Genomic DNA, 24837 nt, shown 5'->3' with positions numbered 1-24837 from the left:
TTAATTAAAATTTTTGTGTTGTGTCAGTTTTTTATTTTTAGTCATATTATGCTGGTTCATGGATCCCGGATTCTCTGATACCTTGCGGACCTTGTTTCTCCTCTTTTCGTGGTATTTCCTATGGAGATTCGGAATTCGTCTTTTGGATCATTTGGAGGCTCTTTGCACATTTGTCACCATTCATCTTTCATATTTTGTATGAATATCTTGTATCAACATGCTGGCATCTATCATTATTGCGATGCTATATGACCATATGTTGCACTATGTCACTTTAATTCCCACTTAGCATTTTATGCACCTGTTTCCCTATAATGTTATTATTGTCATGGTGCTTTCTGTATTCATGGTCTCTTTACCTTTATGTATTCATTATACATCACATTTCACTAAGGCTACGTTCACATTTGCGTTGTGCGCCGCAGCGTCGGCGCCGCAGCGCACAACGCGAACAAAAACGCGGCAAAACGCACGCTAAAACGCTGCGTTTTGCGCCGCATGCGTCCTTTTTGGCCGAAAGTTGGACGCAAAAAAAATGCAACTTGAAGCGTTTCTTGCGTCCAACGCTTGCGGCCATGCGGCGCAAAACGCAGCACAACGCATGTCCATGCGCCCCCATGTTAAATATAGGGGCGCATGACGCATGCGGCGACGCTGCGGCGCCCGACGCTGCGGCGCTGACCGCAAATGTGAACGTAGCCAAATATATGGATACCTTTATGGTTTCTGTTTTCATGTTTGCCCCCTTCTTAAAGATGGTCGCTGTGGTGCGCACGCACTCTCAGATCTGGGTTCCGCCTGCATTTTGCCTGTAACTATCATGCCCGTGACGTGCGCATGTCCGTTGACGTCATTGGGTGAAATTTCACCGACATGCGCACACCGTTCTGACGGTCGTGGGGGAAGGAGATACCTCTAGTCCAGAAGATCCAGGACGCATGCGCCGCGTTAATCAGCAATTAGGGGGATTTGTTTCCCCTATATATATCTGTGAAGACATGGCACACGACACTCCCCTTTTGAGAAATCATCTACGTGAAAAAAGCCAGCAAGGAGATGCAGGGACTGTGCCAGTGATTATGGGTGAGCAGGACTAACATATACAGGTCCTTCTCAAAAAATTAGCATATAGTGTTAAATTTCATTATTTACCATAATGTAATGATTACAATTAAACTTTCATATATTATAGATTCATTATCCACCAACTGAAATTTGTCAGGTCTTTTATTGTTTTAATACTGATGATTTTGGCATACAACTCCTGATAACCCAAAAAACCTGTCTCAATAAATTAGCATATCAATAAAAAAAAGGTTCTCTAAACGACCTATTACCCTAATCTTCTGAATCAACTAATTAACTCTAAACACATGCAAAAGATACCTGAGGCTTTTAAAAACTCCCTGCCTGGTTCATTACTCAAAACCCCCATCATGGGTAAGACTAGCGACCTGACAGATGTCAAGAAGGCCATCATTGACACCCTCAAGCAAGAGGGTAAGACCCAGAAAGAAATTTCTCAACAAATAGGCTGTTCCCAGAGTGCTGTATCAAGGCACCTCAATGGTAAGTCTGTTGGAAGGCAAAAATGTGGCAGAAAACGCAGTACAACGAGAAGAGGTGACCGGACCCTGAGGAAGATTGTGGAGAAGGACCGATTCCAGACCTTGGGGAACCTGAGGAAGCAGTGGACTGAGCCTGGTGTGGAAACATCCAGAGCCACCGTGCACAGGCGTGTGCAGGAAATGGGCTACAGGTGCTGCATTCCCCAGGTAAAGCCACTTTTGAACCATAAACAGCGGCAGAAGCGCCTGACCTGGGCTACAGAGAAGCAGCATTGGACTGTTGCTAAGTGGTCCCAAGTACTTTTTTCTGATGAAAGCAAATTTTGCATGTCATTCGGAAATCAAGGTGCCAGAGTCTGGAGGAAGACTGGGGAGAAGGAAATGCCAAAATGCCTGAAGTCCAGTGTCAAGTACCCACAGTCAGTGATGGTGTGGGGTGCCATGTCAGCTGCTGGTGTTGGTCCACTGTGTTTCATCAAGGGCAGGGTCAATGCAGCTAGCTATCAGGAGATTTTGGAGCATTTCATGCTTCCATCGGCTGAAATGCTTTATGGAGATGAAGATTTCATTTTTCAGCACGACCTGGCACCTGCTCACAGTGCCAAAACCACTGGTAAATGGTTTACTGACCATGGTATTACTGTGCTCAATTGGCCTGCCAACTCTCCTGACCTGAACCCCATAGAGAATCTGTGGGATATTGTGAAGAGAAAGTTGAGAGACGCAAGACCCAACACTCTGGATGCGCTTAAGGCCGCTATTGAAGCATCCTGGGCCTCCATAACATCTCAGCAGTGTCACAGGCTGATTGCCTCCATGCCACGCCGCATTGAAGCAGTCATTTCTGCCAAAGGATTCCCGACCAAGTATTGAGTGCATAACTGAACATTATTATTTGATGGTTTTTTTGTTTGTTATTAAAAAACACTTTTATTTGATTGGACGGGTGAAATATGCTAATTTATTGAGACAGGTTTTTTGGGTTATCAGGAGTTGTATGCCAAAATCATCAGTATTAAAACAATAAAAGACCTGACAAATTTCAGTTGGTGGATAATGAATCTATAATATATGAAAGTTTAATTGTAATCATTACATTATGGTAAATAATGAAATTTAACACTATATGCTAATTTTTTGAGAAGGACCTGTACATATATGTATATGGTGTGGGTGATCCACCCATTGATTTTGCTGATCATAGGGATTTTCCATAAGTTTTGTCTTGTTATACCCCTGGTTACTTTCGAGTCCTTGCCTATCACCTTTACTGTACCAGTGTGTCTCTACACCCATTCTCCTCCTTGTTGCCAATATGTATGGCTTAAATTGTTTGTACTGATTCAATAAACTTCTTATATTTTATCTATTTTTTAGTGGTTTATGTACTCCAATTCTTTTGGTCTTTCAGTAATTTAATAGACTAGCTAAATGCAATTAACTAAATTTAATAGGTTATTTTCAAGGGATAATGTTTTAGTTTTTGCTATATCACTTGCTACTCCATTGTATTGAAATACTGTAATTTCAGTAGTGTATAAGGGCTAGATATAAGAGAATCCATCCGTACAGGATTGACTCCGAGATGAATTTTCTAAAATTCGCAGTTTCACTTTCTAGAATTTGATTCACGAGAATAGGTAAAAAAATATATATATATGCCCAACGCAATTTGAAACTCCTAGGCCCCAACGCACAAATTGTAAAAGTGGCCTTAACATATGCTATTTACAATTTTTGAGCCTTCTTACTGCAGAGGGCCTTTTGGAGTACTAGGTAAAATTGCCAGATTCTCACTGTAATACCAGCAATCCCAATAGTTGTGCGCTTAGCAACCAAAAATGTAATTCAAGTGGGAATGAGCAGCAATAGATGGACAAGAATGCTCACGTTTCTGGAAACCCCTTTGTGCTATCCTGAAAAAAAACTCTTTAACCTCGTCTCACCATAGCCAATTTTAACCTTTATGACCAGGACAGATTTTTCAATTCGAATATGGTAATTATGTGCTAATAATTTTTGAACGCTTTTTGATATTCCAGTAATTCTGAGATTGCTTTTTTGTGACACATTGTACTTTATGTTAGTGGCAAATTTAGATTGGTATGATTAGCACTTATTTATGAAAATATCTAAAATTTGATGAAAATAAAAAAATTGGCAGTATTTGAACTTTCATTTTTCATGTCCTGAAAACAGATATTTATTAACTAATTAGCATGGAATTACTAATAATTAAGTTTAATTTATGTCCTCATAATTCTGGAAACATCTTATGTTATTAGGTTGTTAGAAAGCTTAAAAGTTTTTTTGTCGGTTTTGTCGGTTAAATTTATATAACCTGTTATAACTACTTGATATTTTAATTGACTTTGATTGGCTTATATGTCAGAAAACTCCTCTACTAAACATTATATCATTTTAAAAACTGTACCCCTCATAGTATTTAAAACTACTTTCAGGAAGTTTTCAAATCTGTGGTATGGAAAAATGAAAAATTACATTTTTGCGCTAAAATGTCTGCAAAAAACACAGACATGTGAACAGCTACATAGCCAGTACGAGTTCTATCTTTGAAAGACACGGATGAGCCAAGTACATAAAATAAGGCCTTAAGCCAATCTCTGGTGTCATCAAGTCAGGCACAACTCATGTGGCCACATGTTACCTGTATCTTCTAGCATGTCGATTTATGGGAATACCTTCGTAATTAAGATATACTGATATGTCCAATGTCAGTAAAGTTAAGGGATTTGATAGATTCAAAACTTTGCAAAAACTCTCAGAATGCGGACCCTCTGGACCGCGACAACGAACCCCTCACGGGCAAGCTGACCAGATGGACCACCCCCTATACAGGGAGAGTTAGGGGCAGGCCCGTGATGGACAATTGCCACGGGAGCTGGGGGACCAGGACGGAAAAGAAGGAACACTAGGCTGACAGGAGAGACAGTGGCTAGGGAAGTGGCAAGGACCCAACAGGAAGCACAAGAGATGCAAGAACACAAAGACTGGCAGGAGTACCGCAGAGACACAGGAGCAGAAAGGTACACCGCAGGGACTCAGGACTCAGCAGGGTACTGCAGACATAGAGGCTGGCAGGAACTAGGCAGGAACACAGGAACGGATGGGGTACAGGAGAGACAGAGAGACTGGCAGGAACCAGGCAGGAACACAGGAACGGGCAGGATGCTGGAGACACGGAGACAGAAACCAAAAGTCAGAGAACACGAAAAATGCACAGAGACAATGGGCAGCCTAGGGCATCAGAATGCACAAATGACCATAGGCACAGGAGAGAGGAAGAAGCGGGTATATATATATCAGCGCTGTGCATTACCTCTGGGTGAGAGTCCTCCAGGATGATAGAGAGGACTGAGCAGGAAGCACAGGAGGAAGGCTAGAAATGCGCACGTGCAGAACTGAACCTGGCATGCGCGCGCACTCGACGAGCAGCAGGGGGGCGGGAGTGGACGCCGAAGGGAAGATGCTGCAGAGGAGGAGCTGCGCCGGGACACCGAGGACAGGTAAGTATGAGATGATGCGGCGAGCGGTGGCGGCAGCAGCGGCGTGACAACAGGCAGATGCTGACTGTGTAACACACCCAGTGTCAGACAAGAATGTAGTTCGTTCAGCTCCTAATCCGGCTCCACATGTCTTACAAGCAACGTGTAATGAAAATGTACATCATAGGTGATTAAGTGGCTAAGTTATTGCAAACAAATATGTTAATTATGGTGTGACTTGAAAATTTCCTTGTGTCTATAGATGTTACTGCTGCCATCATGAAAGTGCATTCTAAACTGCAGACACCAAGTTATAGCGCAGGGGGAGCTGAGCAGATGAACCTATAGCTTTGTAACTAAAGATTCAGTATAACCTGTGTTTTAATTTCTTAACCCTTTGCTCATTCTGGAATTTTTCATCCAGTGAGCGGTCCTATCAGTGACTGACAGCTTTCTTTCTATAAGTGTGCATACTGACATAGCTGTCAGTCACTGATAGGACCGCCCACTGGACCAAAAATCTCAGAAAGAGTATAGGACTAAGTCTACGTTCACATTTGCGGTCTGCGCCGCAGCGTCGGGCGCCGCAGCGTCGCCGCATGCGTCATGCGCCCCTATATTTAACATGGGGGCGCATGGACATGCGTTGCACTTGCGTTTTGCGATGCATGCGTCACTGCGGCGCACGCGTCCGGGCGCAGAGGACGCAGCAAGTTGCATTTTTGCTGCATCCAAAATCAACCAAAAAAAAGGACGCATGCGTCGCAAAACGCAGCGTTTTGCATGCGTTTTGCTGCATTTTTGTTTGCCTTGTGCGTTGCATCGCCGATGCTGCGGCGCACAACGCAAATGTGAACGTAGCCTTAATGCTGAAAAAAATAGGTTACACAATCTTTTCTCAGAAAATTATGTGTTAATCAACTCAGCTTCCCCTGATCTATTACATGCTGTCTGCATATTGGACTGCATATTCCTGATTACAGGTTTCCTTCCCTTTATGTCTTTGTCCATAGGCATAAAAGCTTGAACTGACATTGATTAATTTTATAACCATGTATGTAAACCTTCTATTACAATACTTGTAACAGAAAGCTAAATAAAGTAGAATGTAATAGAGGCACACTGTGTCACTACCCTTAAAGCAGAACTAAAGCTACAAATATACAGAGTAAAAAGTGGTGGCTGCTTGACAGGGGCTTATAGTATCCAACAGTGTAAATCCACGTAGCCATCATTACTACATATACTCTACCTGTCGAATAATATCCAGATGTTCTTGAGAATTGCTAAAATTCTTTCCAATTTCAAATATGCAAAAGGATTCTTGCTGACACGCATCAACCCAGAACTGATATTCTGCCGTCTGAGGAATTCGATCCATAAAGATACGAAAGGCTTCCCATACTGCTTCTTGGCAGACTGAAAAGAGAGAACAAAATAGTTACATATACATAATATGTTACTTATAATTTTTATTTTTTTAAGTAATGTACGAATGTTTTAGCCTGGTGTTGAGAAAAGCCAGCAAAGTATGAATGCTTTCAACAATAGCAGTGTTAATATTTTATTCTTATTAATTAACAAAATGCAAAGATCAAGTGCTCTAGGTAAACTTCACTTGCACACAGTTTTTGAAAGAGATTAGTAGAGAGATTTTTTTCAAACATTTTGGAAAACTATCCACAGAACTGTGAATTTTGGATTCTACAATTCCTTCTATCTCTTTGTGTAATCGCAGACTCAATGATATTGATATCAGGGCTCTGTTGGGGCCATTTCATCACTTTCAGGAATCCATATTCTTTACAATACACAATAAACTATTTTTGCAAGATAGTTCATTCAATAACATTGGCTATATGTTTCAGGTCATTGTCTGGCTGCAATTTGTGGGCCTCACTGATTGTATTGTATGATGGTCTGGATAATTATTAGCTAACTATATTTCTCAGCATTGACGACACTAAGAAAGAGACAATACTAAAGCATCACTCCAGCCTGTTTCTTCATTTCACCATTGGATTGGTATCACTGATCCATGTTTACTGCCCCTAGTAAAATACTTACCAGCCACTATCTTTTGCATATCCCAGCACTGCTCTGATTCCACTACGCCTTCTTGTGATCATAGCTGCTGAATGACTGAAAGTCAGAGCTAACGGTCACAAGCCTTGTGCAACACTGGTACTATCTGACAGGTCACAAACTGTAGAAGATGACCAGAGCAGTCCATTGTACAGGACAAAATGGCAGTTGGTAAGTAAAAGGCTTAGAGAAGGGACCTTACAATTCTGATACCATTCTAGTGGTGAGATGAAAAAATGCCAAAGTGGTGCTTTAACCCCTTCCTGACCTTGTACATATCCACATTGTCCAGATTGATGGGTATTTGCTGACTTTGGACATATGGATACGTCATGGCGATCGCCGCCGGGTGTCTGCTCATTCTGACAGCTGACACCCGACACTCAGTGCAGGAGCATTGTCCGCACCTCTCCCATCACTTTAACCCCCTAAATACTATGATTGCAGCATTTAGTAGGCATGCAAAAGGATGGAGCACCCTCTGCACTCTGATCGGCACCCCGGCGATGTCATTGCAGGGGCCCGATCATTGCCATGGTGGTCCAATATCATCATGATCACATCCGGATTACCATTCACAAGCAAGTTAGCTAGATCATGCGTAGTGCATGATCTAACTATGCAGCACTGTAACAACAACAATGCAGCACTGACAGCATTTCAATGCATTAGAATTGCTCTCAGACTACGAAAAGTGAAAGTCCCATGGAGGGACTTAGTAAAAAACTTAAAAAAGTTAAAACAAAGCTGCAGAAATATTTTAAAAACATCATAAAATAATAATAAAAAATAAAAAATCATATTGTACCCATAAATAAATATTCATATGAAAAAATTAGCAAAGAAAATTCATATATTTGGCATTGCCGCTTCTGAAGTGACCCCACTTATAAAACTGTCCCTCCAGTGAACAATGTAAAAAACTAACATACAAAACGAAGCAAAAAATGATGCTTTTCCATCTTACAAAAAGTGGAATAAAACACAATAAAAAAGATGTATGTAAATAAAAATGGAATAGATGAAAACATCATCTTGTTCCGTAAATACAGCTCAATCAGTGGAAAAATAAAATAGTTATAGCTCTCAGAATAAAGCAATGCAAAAATAATTATTTGTTCTATAAAATAGTTTTTATTGCATAAAAGTGCCAAAACACAAAAAAAATATATAAATGTGGTATGGCTGTAATTGAATTGACTCAAAGAATAAGGCTGCTTTATCAATTTTACCACACACAGACCAGCATAAACCCCACAAAAAATTCCTGAATTGCTGTTTTTTGTTCATTCTGCCTCCCAAAAATTGGAATATATAGCGATTAAAAAGAGTCTTGTGCCCAAAAATGGTACCAATAAAAACATCAACTAGTCCCACAAAAACACAACAATAAGCCATCACATGACTCTGTCAGTAGAAATATGTGAAAATTATAGCCTACACAATGGCAATGCAAAAACTATTTTTTGCAGAAAAAGTCTTTTAGTATGTGACAGCAGCCAAGCATAAAAACAATATAAATTTGGCATCACTCCCAAACATTGCAGTAAGTCTTGGCTTACATTTATCCTGCGCTCTGCGCTGAGCAGTTGCACGTGGTTTCTGTGTAAATATCTGAAATATGTGATACAGATGGAAACCCCAATGATGGAGGCACTGTGGATGCTGTCTGACCAATGACCTGGTGGTGTCCGTCTTTTTAGGCAGGCATAAAAGTGCCATCGGCCACAGTTTTGTACACCTCTAAAAAAAGGACAACACTGAACAGAGGCCAGACAGATTCCAATGTAACTCTGCTGCAGCATTATAGTGAATGGATCCCTTTGGGAGTTTCATCTGTCACATCACCCAGAGATTGAGATGGAAACCACAAAGTAAGTTCTCAGCGTAGAGCACAGGATAAATGTGCTTCCAAACGTTATGTAAAATGTTGCTAATAAAAGCTTCAAATCAATCCACAAAAAAAAGCAAGTCCCCACTCAGGGTCATCACCTGTTAATAGAATTATAGGGGGCTTTCATGTTACTGGTAGCACAGCGGCTCTGGAAAAGCAAAATGGCTCCTTAACCGCAAAAGAAATCAAGCAAATTCTCTGCTCCCAAATCGAATTGTCCCTCTCCCTTCTGAGCCCCACAGTGTGAATAAACCACATTTAGCATCCACATGTTTGGCATTTCTATAGCGATGAGAGTCCACCTAATTTACGGGTGCATGTCTCCAGAAGCATGAGCTGCGCACTACTAGGTACTAAAACTGTAGTTTGTTATTTTCACTCACTAGCATCCAATGTTGCTTGTTTCTGGAAAATACCTATGGAATTGAAATCATCACTTACCCCTGTAGAGAAATTCCCAAAGGGGTATGTTTTCTAAAAATGGGGTAACTTGAAGGGGGATTCTGCTCTTCTAGCACTTAGAAGCTCTGTACATGGAGTCTGCAAACTATTCTAGGAAAATCTGTGCTCTAGGAGGCAAATAACACTCTGCCCCATATGGCTAAGCAGTACTGTACAGCCATATATAGGATATTTCTACATTCAGCACAATTTGTCTGACAAATTTTGGTGCCATTTTTACCAATTTTCTAGTGTGAAAATGTAAAATCTGGGTCTAAAACAACATTTTGGTAGTAAAAATGTAATGTCAATTTGATTACTAGATCAATTCATTGAGAGGTGTAGTTTGTAAAATGGGATTCCTTATGTTCTGCTGTTCTGGCACCTCAGAGGCTCTGCCAATGTGACATGGCACCCTCAAACCTATCCAGCAAAATCTGAACATCAATATGGCTCTTCTTCCCTTCTGAGCTTTGTACTGTGCCTTAAAAGTATTTTTGACCACATATGGGGAATCAGTGTACTCCGGAAAAATTGCACAACAAATTTTGAGGTCCATTTTCTCCTGCTGACCTTGTGAAAATGAAAAAATATTGGAGTTAAAAAACATTTTTGGGTGAAAAATGTTTTTTTAATTTCCACAGATCAATGTTTCAAAATTCTGTGACACACTGGTGGGTTCAAGGTGCTCACCACACATCTAGATAAATTCCTTGAGGAGTCTAGTTTTCTAAACTAAGTCACATTTGGGTTTTGGGGTTTTTCCACTATTTAGGCACATCAGGGGCACTTCAAACGTGACATGGCATTCACTAATTATTCCAGCAAATTTTGCTTTGAAAAAGTCAAATGGTGCACCTTCCCTTCCAAGCCCTGCTGTGAGCCCAAACAGTAGTTTTCCTAATCATGTTGGGTATCGGCGTATTCAGGAGAAATTTTTTGTGGGGAAAAATGTGTTTTTTTTTTCATTTTCACTGCTCAACGTTATGAACTTCTGTGAAGCACCTAGGGATTGAAGGTACTCCTCACACATCTAGATAAATTCCCTGAGGTGTCTAGATCCAAAATTGTGCAATTTGTGGGGAAATTACACTATTTAAGCACATAAGGGGCTCTCTAAACATGACATGGCGTCCCCTAATTATTCCAGCAAATTTTGCATTCAAAAAGTCAAATGGGGCTCCATTCCTTCCCAGCCATGCCATGTGCCCAACCAATAGTACCATTTTTCAGGTATCAGTATACTCAGGAGAAATTGCGCAGCTAATTGTCTTGTGCAATTTCTCCTGTTACTCTTGTAAAAATGCAAAAATTGGGGCTAAAAAACATTTTTGTTCAAAAAATGTTTTTTTTTTCATGGCTCAATGTTTTAAACTTCTGAGAAGCACATTGGAGTTCAAGGTGCCCAAAACACATTTAGATAAGTTCTCTGAGGGGTCTAGTCACCAAAATAGTGTCACTTGAGGGGGATTCCACTGTTTAGGCACATCAGGGGCTCTCCACACGCAACAAGGCAAACAGCGCTCTTTCCCTTCCGAGCCCTGCAATGCGACTAAACAGTGGTTTTACACTTTTAGAAATTGCACAACAAATTTTGGAGTCCATTTGCTCGTTTTACACTTGTGAAAATAAAAAGTTGGGGTCTAAAGTAATATTTTTGTGAAAAAAGTTAATTGTTACTTTTTTCCTTCCACATTCCAAAATTTCCTGTGAAACACTTGAAGGGTTAACAAACATCTTGAATGTGGTTTTGAGTACCTTGAGGGGTTCATTTTTATAATTGTGTTACTTGTGTTAGTATCAGCCTGATACTGTGCGAAGGGTTACTGCTGCCTTTCCAGGTTCAGCTATTGTAACCAGTACTTGTCAGCGGCGAGCAGATGTCTCTGGGACTAAGTCCTGCTTTTCCCCTTCTGAGCATGCCCAGGGTAAGACCTCTCATTGGAGGTTGGGGGTCACATGCCCAGGTACTGCAGCAGCTCCCATTGGACCTCTAGGCATGTCCTGAAGTTGCTGCAGCTATAAAAGTTTTGCATGGCCTAGAATACCAGCACCTCCGGTAAGGACTTTGTGTGAGTGGATTCAGGACCCGGCTGAAATAAGCCCCTAGAATACCGGCACCTCCGGTGAGGAGTTTTGCGTGTGCTATTCCGACTGTATGACCACTGTTTGCTCTATTTGGTAGCTGTGTTCCACTGTGAGGTTAACAGGGCACAGCGTTCTCTTGTCTTTAGTGCAGTAGCAGAGTTAATAATAATAATAATAATAATAATAATTTTATTTATATAGCGCCAACATATTCCGCAGCGCTTTACAACTTATAGAGGGGACTTATACAGACAATAGACATTACAGCATAACAGAAATCACAGTTCAAAACAGATACCAGTAGGAATGAGGGCCCTGCTCGCAAGCTTACAATCTATGAGGAAAAGGGGAGACACGAGAGGTGGAGAGTTCACCTATACCACCATATAGTACCATCAGTTACTAGCAGCGGGTTTTACTCCTGCACGGTAAACCCCGGGTTGCGAACACACTGATTACTTTATAATTATATATATGGTGCTTTCCAATCAGACATTATCACCACAGTTCCCATTCAGACTCACAATATAAATTCCCTATCAAATATCATACAAAAATTCAGGAAGCTTATGCCAAGTAAAATAAATAGATTTTTTTAGATCAAAAGTTAAAAACTTTACATAAAAAAACTACTCAGGGGAGATACAAATACAAAATAAACTATTTGCTCAGAAAACAAACCAATGCCTATGAGATCAGTATCAAAGTATAGGCAAATATCGAAAACCTACTAAGTAGAAAAATAGTATAATTCTAGGTCTCCATCACTCATTTTATAGAAATTCAAACATCAGTTGGAAAAAAGAACTTGTAAAAATCAATAGGTACCATTGTACAATTGGAGGTATATATGGGTTAGTTCCAAAAAGTTCTTGTACAAATATCCATTGACATGTGAGAGTTCTAGACCATAGTCAAACACTATATATATGTGCATAAAGAACTCTATAACAACAATAAGATCTATTGATCTAAATTTCACAGAGTAAATGCCAACAAATAAATACATTTACCTTGTTAGGAACCATATATAATAGGTAATATTAATATAGGGGTATATAAATGTTCAACAAGGACTCAAGTAAGGCATGAAAGTCATAAAAAAATAATATTTGGACAAAGGCTAATAAAAAATCAGGCCCAATGTCCACATATACCTAAGCGTACAAATAAATCATAGGTTCATATAAGGTGCAACAGATACAGTGGGGCAAAAAAGTATTTAGTCAGTCAGCAATAGTGCAAGTTCCACCACTTAAAAAGATGAGAGGCGTCTGTAATTTACATCATAGGTAGACCTCAACTATGGGAGACAAACTGAGGAAAAAAAAATCCAGAAAATCACATTGTCTGTTTTTTTATCATTTTATTTGCATATTCTGGTGGAAAATAAGTATTTGGTCAGAAACAAAATTTCATCTCAATACTTTGTAATATATCCTTTGTTGGCAATGACAGAGGTCAAACGTTTTCTGTAAGTCTTCACAAGGTTGCCACACACTGTTGTTGGTATGTTGGCCCATTCCTCCATGCAGATCTCCTCTAGAGCAGTGATGTTTTTGGCTTTTCGCTTGGCAACACGGACTTTCAACTCCCTCCAAAGGTTTTCTATAGGGTTGAGATCTGGAGACTGGCTAGGCCACTCCAGGACCTTGAAATGCTTCTTACGAAGCCACTCCTTCGTTGCCCTGGCGGTGTGCTTTGGATCATTGTCATGTTGAAAGACCCAGCCACGTTTCATCTTCAATGCCCTTGCTGATGGAAGGAGGTTTGCACTCAAAATCTCACAATACATGGCCCCATTCATTCTTTCATGTACCCGGATCAGTCGTCCTGGCCCCTTTGCAGAGAAACAGCCCCAAAGCATGATGTTTCCACCACCATGCTTTACAGTAGGTATGGTGTTTGATGGATGCAACTCAGTATTCTTTTTCCTCCAAACACGATAAGTTGTGTTTCTACCAAACAGTTCCAGTTTGGTTTCATCAGACCATAGGACATTCTCCCAAAACTCCTCTGGATCATCCAAATGCTCTCTAGCAAACTTCAGACGGGCCCGGACATGTACTGGCTTAAGCAGTGTGACACGTCTGGCACTGCAGGATCTGAGTCCATGGTGGCGTAGTGTGTTACTTATGGTAGGCCTTGTTACATTGGTCCCAGCTCTCTGCAGTTCATTCACTAGGTCCCCCCGCGTGGTTCTGGGATTTTTGCTCACCGTTCTTGTGATCATTCTGACCCCACGGGGTGGGATTTTGCGTGGAGCCCCAGATCAAGGGAGATTATCAGTGGTCTTGAATGTCTTCCATTTTCTAATTATTGCTCCCACTGTTGATTTCTTCACTCCAAGCTGGTTGGCTATTGCAGATTCAGTCTTCCCAGTCTGGTGCAGGGCTACAATTTTGTTTCTGGTGTCCTTTGACAGCTCTTTGGTCTTCACCATAGTGGAGTTTGGAGTCAGACTGTTTGAGGGTGTGCACAGGTGTCTTTTTATACTGATAACAAGTTTAAACAGGTGCCATTACTACAGGTAATGAGTGGAGGAAAGAGGAGACTCTTAAAGAAGAAGTTACAGGTCTGTGAGAGCCAGAAATCTTGATTGTTTGTTTCTGACCAAATACTTATTTTCCACCAGAATATGCAAATAAAATGATAAAAAAACAGACAATGTGATTTTCTGGATTTTTTTTTCTCAGTTTGTCTCCCATAGTTGAGGTCTACCTATGATGTAAATTACAGACGCCTCTCATCTTTTTAAGTGGTGGAACTTGCACTATTGCTGACTGACTAAATACTTTTTTGCCCCACTGTATATCAGATGTACATGTGCAAATGGCAATATGTAAATAAAGTGTCTCTAGTGCAATAGGTTGAATGGAGGCATGTTACCTGGCAGTACAGTGCAAACTTAAAAAATTCTATTTAAGATCTTCTGAAAAAAATAACACGCACATGCTGGAATAAGGCATTGCTAGAAAATTACCTTACAAAAGGGCTGATCCCAAAGGGACTAAGTGTGCAGATTATGCAGTCATTTCCAATAGATGATACAGTTTTTCAAATGCGATGCTCTAAATACTTAATGGACTTGCTGATTGGAAATAATAAAAAAAGTATAGATAAATTGGACATTGATAATGACAATACTCGTAAAAAAACTACTTGAAAATATGAAAGCAGCAGAGATGGAAATGCTAAGTAAAGATATTGATGCCAAATTTTTGATCTGGGAGAAAGAAGTAAAAGATACCAAAACAAAGAAATTTCAAAGAGATTTACAAGATTTCAAAAACAGTACTGTCTACAGATGGCAGACCTGTCAGAATAAGGATGAAAATATTTCAAGAAGTTCTTCTTTCTCACCTATGTCCTCTCGGGAAGGTGATAGTACACCATTTAATCGTATATACAATCTAAGGAAGAACAATAACAAAAGAAGACATGACAACTATAAAAGGAGAGACAAATGGACTGACAACCCTTAAACTTCAAAACTACAGGTAATTATTAACCTATCTGAGGTCAAATTAACACAACCCCAGATAAAAGTGTTAAGCCTAGGCCTTACATTTTCACCTATATCCCCCTTTGATTCCTTCCTAGCGATTAAAAACCTTCATTTATTCGCTCGCAAACTAATTTTAAAAAACTACATGAGAAACCTGAAATGGGAGGGGAATGGACAGAAAGAGAGCTGGAAGCTATCTCCATTTTAGAGGAACTGAGGGATGAACAAGAAAGACCAGCTACTAGCGGTAAGTTTGTACCTCCGACTCCAAAGACATGTCCACCTCTCAATCTGTACCCAAATATAGATTTATTTGTTTAACTTGTTGCCAAGGAGTTTGGAGAAATTTCAAATAGAATTGTAAATGACAATTTATCTATAAATCAGAGAAAGGCACTCAGGGAATTGAAAAGTGTGAAAGAAATAATAATTAAACCAGCAGGCAAGAGGGGAAATGTAGTAATTTGGCCTACAAAGATGTATGAGAGGGAAGCACTTAGACAATTGCAAGATGTAACTTGTTATAAAAGACTTACATATAACTCCACCTTGGCTTTTCAGGAGAAACTACAGGATACATTGGAGATTGCCTTTCAGAAGGGAATAATAAACAAGGATCTTAGAAATAATTTGATACCGATGTATCCAAAATTGGCTTGCATCTACTTCATACCGAAGATCCACAAAGACATGATAACCCCTCCCGGACGCCCCATTGTGTCAGGCAACGGCAGCCTTTGTGAGGTATTTAACAAATACTTAAATTTTTATCTAAAACCCCTGGTGCTCAGTTTGCCATCACTAGTGTTGAGCGATACCTTCCGATATTCAAAAGTATCGGATTGGATCTGCCGATATTCAAAAAATATCGGATATCGCCGATACCGATACCCGATACCAATGCAAGTCAATGGGACAAAAATATCGGAATTAAAATAAACCCTTTCTTTCCTTGTAGGTTAATTCCACATGAAGGAAAACAACTAAGAATAATGTAGGATGTATTGGGGGAGGTGGAGGAGACAATAAAGGCATAGAGGTTTAGCTGAATCAAATGGAAGAGCAGGAATTAATTTTTTAAGACGTTCGGAGTTACAAAGATATTGACTATGTTAAGATTTTTTATATTTTGTCAGATATTTGTGTTTCACTACTTCCATGCTCTTCACCTTCTTTTTAACTTCTCCCACACTTTCTTCTTCATCATCCTCAGCAGCAAAACAGCTCCTCTGTGTACTCCTATATAGTGCTTTTCCACAATCTAGCAGGATACGGATGGAAAGCCACTAATAGGATAAATTTGAAAAAATGTGCAGCAGGCTGCACTAATTGAAAAAAGGACAATGGAACAGTATGAGGCAGTGACGCACTCTGAGCTGACTACAACCAGCGGTGGCTGCAGACCAGACTACAGAGTGAGCTGCACTCACACACAGACCTTGCAGACAGCCGTGAACGGCGCTGCAAGGCAAAAACAAGGTTCTCACACAGCGGTTGCTAAATTAGCCTGGGTAAAGCACACTGAAGCAAATCGCTATCTCAAAACTGGCCCTCAGTGAGAACACAGCGTCCTGTCCCTAACTGAATTCACAGCAGAGTGAACCCAAAATGGCGGCGGCAACTTTTACAGTGCATCTTGACATCATTTCAGCAGCCAATCACAGCCATGCCAGTAGTTACATGCCTAACATGCAGAACAGGATGTGCACACACTTCTAATGATTCCTCATTGGCTGAATTCTGGCTCTTTGAATTATGGGAACTTCCAATTCCGGTATCCGATATACTGAAAGCATCGGAACTCGGTATCGGAATTCCGATACCGCGAATATCAGCCGATACCCTATACTTGCGGTATCGGAATGCTCAAAACTAGCTGTCACATATTAAAGATACAGAGGATGTTCTGAGCAAGGTTAAAATCATAGCAATGGAGGGTGACATGTGGTTTGTACGTTAGATGTAGAGTCACTGTACACCTCCATCCAACATCCTGATGGGATTAAAGCAGCCAAACTTTTTTTGACAGTGACTAATCTTGATGAGGATCTCATCAAATTTCTCTTGGATCTTCTTGAATTTGCTTTTGAACATAATTATTTTATTTTCAAGGAAACCATATACTTACAACAACAGGGTAAAGCAATGGGGGCAGCATTTGCCCCCTCATATGCAAATCTTTTTTGGGGCATGTGGGAGAGACAAATATTCTTTGTCAACCCCATCGCATACATTGAGAAGGTCCTGCTCTGGGTTTGTTTCATTGATGATATTTTATTGATATGGCAGGACACAGAGCAGGACCTTCTTGCCTTTCTTGACATCTTGAATGAGAATAAGATGAATATTAAACTTACTTATACGTACAGTCAAACCACCATTGACTTTCTGGATATACAGATTACAAAGGGACAAGATGGCTTCCTAGAGACAAATGTTTTCCAAAAAGATACGACTGCAAACTCTTTATTCCATGCCTCATCATCACATCTGAAACCATTAATAAATCGGATACCAACTGGTCAATTTCTCAGGATTAGGAGGATATGTTCAAATGACCAATCTTTTTATGAATAGGCTGATATTCTCTGTTCCAGATTTGAAGACAGGGGCTATTCTAAGAGGAGCATTAAGAGGGGCCTTCGGAAAGCCACCAAAATGAAATGGAAAAATCTAATAAAAACTAGAACAAAGCCCAAAAGTAAACAAAAGGTGAGGTTTATTTCAACATATACCAAAAAATGGTCAGAAATGAGGGATGTGTTGGAAAACACTGGCCCTTATTACAAACAGACCGAACTTTAACAAAATGTTTGTTCAATCAGCCATCAGTTACCTATAGGAGGTCCAGTAACATAATAGACTGACTAGTTCATAGTTACTATACAGGACCCAATTTGGAAAAAGCTTTTGGCTCAAAGGGACAAAAATGGGGCTGCTTTCCTTGCAATGATTGCATTGCCTGTCCGAATATTTCTCTTGCATCGACCTTTGACTCCAGTGATGGCAAGGAAACATTCACCATCACTCAACATATTACATGTAACACAAGTGGAATTGTATACTATGCTGTATGTTCCTGCCCCAAGATATATGTGGGACTGACCTCTAGACTGTTCAAGAATAGGGTGAGAGAACATTACAGGGACATTATAAATGCTAGTGAGGTTGAAGACTTGCCCTTATTAAAACCTAAAACAAGACACTTCAAGTCCTTCCACAATTGTAATGCAAAACTCCTGAAAGTGACTGGTATTGACAAAGTAAACGTTGACCAGAGAGGTGGAAACTGGAAGAAAAATCTAGCACAATTGGAAGCCCAATGGATCTCCAAAATAAGTACTGTTCAACGAAATGCATTGAATGAAGTCTTGAGCTTTTCCCCTTTCCTTTAAAATATATATTGTTTTTAGTGGTTTTAAATGTGTTGTTTGTTAATCATGTTTTTAATAAAAAAATTTAGTCCATAGTTCCTGTTATCCTGACTCCACGTATTCAGTGATTGATCCGGTTCCTTAATCTTGGTGATTGTTACACCCGGTCCCGGTCCCGTACCTTCACGGGGTCCCCATCGGGACTCCAGCTCTATGCCGGTCCTACCCCGCCCTGCTGCAGCCTTTGCTTCCTCTATTTCCCCTGATTCCTGGCGCACGGCCAGCAGGTTCCCGTGTAGGGTACTTAGGTTACGCGCGTGCTCCCGGTCTCTTAAAGAGACAGTGTACATTTTTCAAAAGTACGTCTGACCAATGGCGTGTTAGTGATTACTATTTCTAGCCCCTCCACCATAAGGAGGGTGCCAGAGCAACAAGTATCCTCTGTTGCTAGCTTCTAGTTTCCTCTAGTGTGTGCTTAAGCTCCTGAAATGTTCTGCCAGTGCTCTGCTCACATTTTTTGTCTCTACAGACTGTCAGCTACCTGTTATCTTGCTATCCTGCACGATATTCATTCTGTCTATGCCAGTTTCATCACATCCCGCCATTCAGCCAACCGTACCTCTCCTACCCATACACCCGGAACCCGCCGGTCAGCTCCACGACATTTCTTAACCCTGCTAGTCCATCTGTCAGGTGTCCGGGGTCTAACTGGAGGTAGCACCCATGTCACCAGGCATTCCACTCTGACCCTGTTCGAGGGAACTTACCACTGGATCCTGGGGCTCACGCAGTCACACTCCCTTTGGAGCCCCCCGGACCGTGGTCCCGAGGTTCCAAAGAAATATCAATAAGAAGTGAATGTGAACTTCACAACCTGTGCCTCCGCTTCCATTCGTTACAGATTTTTCCAGCCATGGAACCCACTGCATCCCAGGTACCTCTGGTGGTGGAGCTATGTCAAGAGGTTACTCGTCTGAGGGATCAACAGGATAAGATCATGACCTATCTGTGCATCTTGTCTACTTGCATGGATTCCCTGATATCCTTGACTTTGTATCTGCTACCGGCATCCAGGTATCCAGTTGCATGGGAAGTAAAGGTCCTCGCCTGGTGGCCCCACCCACTTCCATTGGGACCCCGTTCAGTGTCAGGGGTTCATTAACCAGTGCACACTGCACTTTTAACTCCTGGGGCATATGTTTACATCAGCCCTTTGCTGATGTCTTCGGGAAAAAGGAACCAGAGATACTACCTCCTCACAGGTCGTATGACTGTCCGATTGATCTGTTCCCCAGAACATCTCCTCCTCGAGGGCAAATATATCCTCTTTCTCAAGCAGAGACCCAGTCCATGTCTGATTACGTCCAGGAGAACCTGCCCAGAGGACTTATCTGGAAGCCATCTTCGCCGGCAGGGGCAGGATTCTTCTTCGTGAAGAAAAAAGATGGATCACTATGGCCCTGTATAGGTTACAGGGGGCTGAAACAGATCACGGTGAAGAACAGGTACTCATTACCTCTTATTTCAGAGCTGTTTGATAATCTCAGAGGGGCTAAGATCTTCACTAAACTGGATCTCAGAGGGGCCTACAACCTGATTCGTATACGTGATGGAGACGAGTGGAAAACAGCTTTTAACACACAGGATGGACACTACGAATACCTGGTAATGCCATTCGGCCTAAGTAATGCACCCGCAGTTTTCCACGAATGCATAAACAATATTTTCAGAGATCTGCTCTATTCTTGTATTGTTGTTAACCTGGACGATATCTTGATCTTCTCTGCAGACTTAGCCTCACACTGGAGGTAAGTATGTCAGGTCTTACAAAGACTCAGGGAGAACAGACTTTATGCCAAATTTGAAAAATGCCTCTTTGAACAATCCTCTTTGCCTTTCCCTTGTTATATCGTATCGTCCACAGGATTAAAGATGGATCCGGAGAAGTTGTCCATCGTCTTCAAGTGACCTCTCCCATCCGGACTGAAAGCCATACAATGGTTCCTGGGGTTCGCCAACTACTGCCGTCTATTCATTGCACACTTTTCCACCCGAGTGGCACCCATCTCGGCTACAACCCGGAAAGGCACAAACGCCAAGGATTGGACTCCCGAGGAAGAGGAAGCTTTTGCTTCTCTAAAACAGGACTTCTTTTCTGCACCTGTTCTCCATCGACTGGACTCAGATAAGCAATTCTTGCTTGAGGTAGATGCTTCCTCCTCCGTGGGAGATCAGGAATTGTTGGCAATCAAGTTGGCCCTGCAAGAGTGGTGACACCTCCTCGAGGGAGCAGTCCATCAGGTTGTCATCTTCACTGATCATAAAAACGTCACTTATCTCCAATCTGCACAGAGGCTGAATCACCATACCTCTGGACAACGCCAATTCCACCTGCGCCAGCTCCTACCCATTCACCCGGAACCCGTCAGTCAGCTCCATGACATCTGTTAACCCTGCTAGTCCGTCTGTCCTTTTGGGACAGCTGCCAAATGTCTGGCGTCTAACTGGAGGCAGCATCCGTGTCCTCCAGGCATTCCATTCTGACCCTGTTCGAAAGGAACTCACCACCGGTGCCTGGGGCTCATGTAGTCATGCCCCCTTCAGAGCCCCCCAGAGCGTGGTCCCGAGGTTCCACAGAAATATCAATAAAAAGCGAATTTGAACTTCACCACCTGTGCCTCCGCTTCTATTCGTTACAGAGATGATAGTGATGGAAGATCTTTCAAGCGGCTCCAGGACACATTTCCATGTTTTTAAATATACATACATATATATGTGGTCACATGCATGGGAATGTGTGTATGTGAATGTGTGCACATGTACATGTGTGTGTATGTATACATGTGCATGCACTTTTCCTCTTTGTACGTATGGTCAATTTCTGATCTATTGTTTTTATTCCCTTTATTTCATCCCAAATCAGGATTTATTTCCTTATGAAAATGAAGTAGCTATTTTAAATATTAGTATAAAATAGTTGTTTATACATATTGACGCTGTTGGTTATTGGGGGTTTATATGTAAATGTCCACAAGGTGAAACTGTTCTTTCATATATCTATATAATGCTTTCATCCCCCCAAAAAATTTTAAACATGTTTTGAAATTTTTTTTTTCTTATTCCTTTTTCTTATATGGGTTAATATGTCATAAATAGTGTTGAGCATTCCGATGCTGCAAGTATCGGGTATCGGCCGATACTTGCTGTATCGGAATTCCGATACCGGGATTCCGATACTCTTGTGGTATCGGGTATCGGGTATCGGAACAACATTAATGTTAAAATGTGTAAAATAGAGAATTAAAATAAAAAATATCGCTATACTCACCTGTCCGACGCAGCCGGGACCTCAGCGCAGGAACCGGCAGCGTTGTTTGTTTAAAATTCCCGCTTTTACATGGTTACGCGAAGTCCCGGCTTGTGATTGGTCAGGGCGGCCATGTTGCCGGGCCGCGGACCAATCACAGCAAGCCGTGACGAAAATACGTCACGGCTTGCTGTGATTGGTCCGCGTCCCGGCAACATGGCCGCCATTAACCAATCACAAGCCGTGACGTCACGGGAGGCTGGAAACGCGCTCATTTTAAAAAGGGCGCGTGTCCAGCCTCCCGTGACGTCACGGCTTGTGATTGGTTGCGTCGCGGTCAACCAATCACAAGCCGGGAGGCTGGACACGCGCCCATTTCAAAATGAGCGCGTCCAGCCTCCCGGCTTGTGATTGGTTGATCGCGGCGCAACCAATCACAAGCCGTGACGTCACGGGAGGCTGGACACGCGCCCATTTCAAAATGAGCGCGTCCAGCCTCCCGGCTTGTGATTGGTTGATCGCGGCGCAACCAATCACAAGCCGTGACGTCACGGGAGGCTGGACACGCGCCCATTTTAAAATGAGCGCGTGTCCAGCCTCCCGTGACGTCACGGCTTGTGATTGGTCAGGGCGGCCATATTGCCGGGACGCGGACCAATCACAGCAAGCCGTGACGTAATTTCGTCACGGCTTGCTGTGATTGGTCCGCGTCCCGGCAACATGGCCGACCTGACCAATCACAAGCCGGGAATTCACGTAACCAAGTAATAGCGCGAATTTTAAACAAACAACGCTGCCGGTTCCCTCGCTGAAGTCCCGGCTGCGTCGGACAGGTGAGTATAGCGATATTTTTTATTTTAATTCTTTCTTTTACACATTTATATGGTTCCCAGGGCCTGAAGGAGAGTTTCCTCTCCTTCAGACCCTGGGAACCATCAGGAATACCGTCCGATACTTGAGTCCCATTGACTTGTATTGGTATCGGGTATCGGTATCGGATTGGATTCCGATACTGTGACGGTATCGGCCGATACTTTCCGATACCGATACTTTCCGATATCGGAAAGTATCGCTCAACACTAGTCATAAATGCACAAGTATTTTATTAATAAGATAGATATATAAATATATTTTATATTTTCCCTGTTTTCACTTAGTTTGTTCATTAGCACATCACTTTATGCTTTATATTATTTTTATACATCTATTAATAAATAATTATTTTAGCATTTTAATATCTTTTGAGCAATCATAATTTTAGCCTATCACATTCACACAGTAAGTTATTAAGTTTTCAAACCTTTCTGAGCTTTGTATGCAACCATATTGGGACTTCAGTTAATGTAATTTAATAGTTAAGAGCTCTTTGCACACAACCCGCACTATAGTACACAATACTGATCCACTTCACATTACATGTAGTGAATGTTAGTTGTCCATGCACCATGGAGCTGCCCTTGTTCTTGCAGTGTGCGCTCTTCTGGCTGTGGGTTGCCATAGTGACGCGTCTGTGTGGGTGCCGGCACTGCCTCCTGTCCTGACGTGGATGTGGGTTGGGTTAGGGTTGTGGTGTTGGGGTTCTGGTTTTGGTATTGGAGTTAGGGTTCTGTTGTTGGGGTTAGGGTTGTGTTATGATTTGGGTTTGTGTTGGGGTTGTGGTTAGTTCTGGATTTAGGGTTGTTGTTAGTGTTGTGTTGAGGGTTAGGGTTGTGGTTAGGGGTGTGTTGTGGTTAGGGTTGGGTTTAGGGCTATGTTAAGGTTGGAGTTAGAATTGGGGGGCTTTCACTGTTAAAGCACATCAGGGGCTCTCCAAACGTGACATGGTGTACACTATGGATTCCAGACAGTTTTGCGTTTAAAAAGTAAAATGGTGCTCCCTCCCTTTTGAGCCCTGCCATGCGCTCAAACAGTGGCTTTGCCCCACATACGGGGTATTGGCGTACTCAGGAGAAATTACACAACAAATTTTGTGTTTTCTCCTGATACCCTTGTAAAAATAAAAAAGTCTGGGGCTAAATTAATTTTTTTGTGAAAAAAGTTAAATGTTAATTTTTTCCTTCCACAGTGCTTTAGTTCTCATGAAGCACCTGAAGGGTTAATTGAATGTGGTTTTGCGCATCTTGAGGGGTGCGGTTTTTAGAATGGTTCTATTTCCTGACATATTGAGCCCCCAAAATCACTTCAAATGTGAGTTTGTCCCTAAAAAAATGGTTTTGTAAATTTTGTTGGAAGAATGAGAAATTGCTGGTCAAATTTTAACCCTTATAACATCCTAAGAAAAAAAATTATGCTTCCAAAATTGTGCTGATGTAAAGTAAACATGCGGGAAATGTTATTTTTTAACTATTTTGTGTGACATGACAAAAATTAAAATTTTGAAAATTGCAAAATTTTCACAATTTTTGCCAAATTTACCTTTTTACTCATAAATAAATTCAAGTCATATCACCGAAATTTTGCCACTAACATGAAGTACAATATATCTCAACTCTCAAAATAACAGTCTCATATTCACTGGAATCTGTTGAAGCTTTCCAGAGCTATAATCTCATAAATTGATAGTGGTCAGAATTGTTAAAATTGGCTTGGTCATTAAGGTCAAAATTGGCTCCGTCACTAAGGGGTTAAGGGTTAATGTTTCAATGTCCTTTTATGGTACACGCAGGGTTGCCAACTTCTTTTACATTCTGGACAACTTATCCAAAAATAACAGACAAGTGACATTTTGTATGGGCTTTAGTGTTGAGCATTCCGATACCGCAAGTATCGGGTATCGGCCGATATTTGCGGTATCGGAATTCCGATACCGAGTTCCGATACTTTTGCGATATCGGGAATCGGTATCGGGATCCATATTAATGTGTAAAATAAAGAATAAAAATAAAAAATGTTGATATACTCACCCCTCCGACGGAGCCTGGACCTTACCGATGTAACCGGCAGCCTCCGTTCCTAAGAATGAGCGCGTGAAAGACCTTCGATGACGTTGCGGCTTGTGATTGGTCGTGTGAGCGGTCACATGAGCGGTCACGCGACCGATCACAAGCCGCGACGTCAGCCACGACG

General features: G+C 41.5%; 1 protein-coding gene across 1 annotated transcript in view; it reads right to left on the bottom strand.

The window, feature by feature from the left end:
- Positions 1 to 24837, bottom strand: part of IMPG1 (interphotoreceptor matrix proteoglycan 1) — a 742521-nt gene that overhangs the window by 545439 nt on the left and 172245 nt on the right. Inside the window, exon 3 of the mRNA XM_077289856.1 lies at positions 6327 to 6493. Coding sequence (XP_077145971.1) covers positions 6327 to 6493 — 167 coding nt within the window. The remainder of the gene's footprint in view (positions 1 to 6326; positions 6494 to 24837) is intronic.

The sequence above is a fragment of the Ranitomeya variabilis genome, chromosome 2 (assembly GCF_051348905.1).
Source record: "Ranitomeya variabilis isolate aRanVar5 chromosome 2, aRanVar5.hap1, whole genome shotgun sequence".
Classification (NCBI taxonomy): domain Eukaryota; kingdom Metazoa; phylum Chordata; class Amphibia; order Anura; family Dendrobatidae; genus Ranitomeya; species Ranitomeya variabilis.
This window is presented reverse-complemented; position numbering and strand designations above follow the sequence as displayed.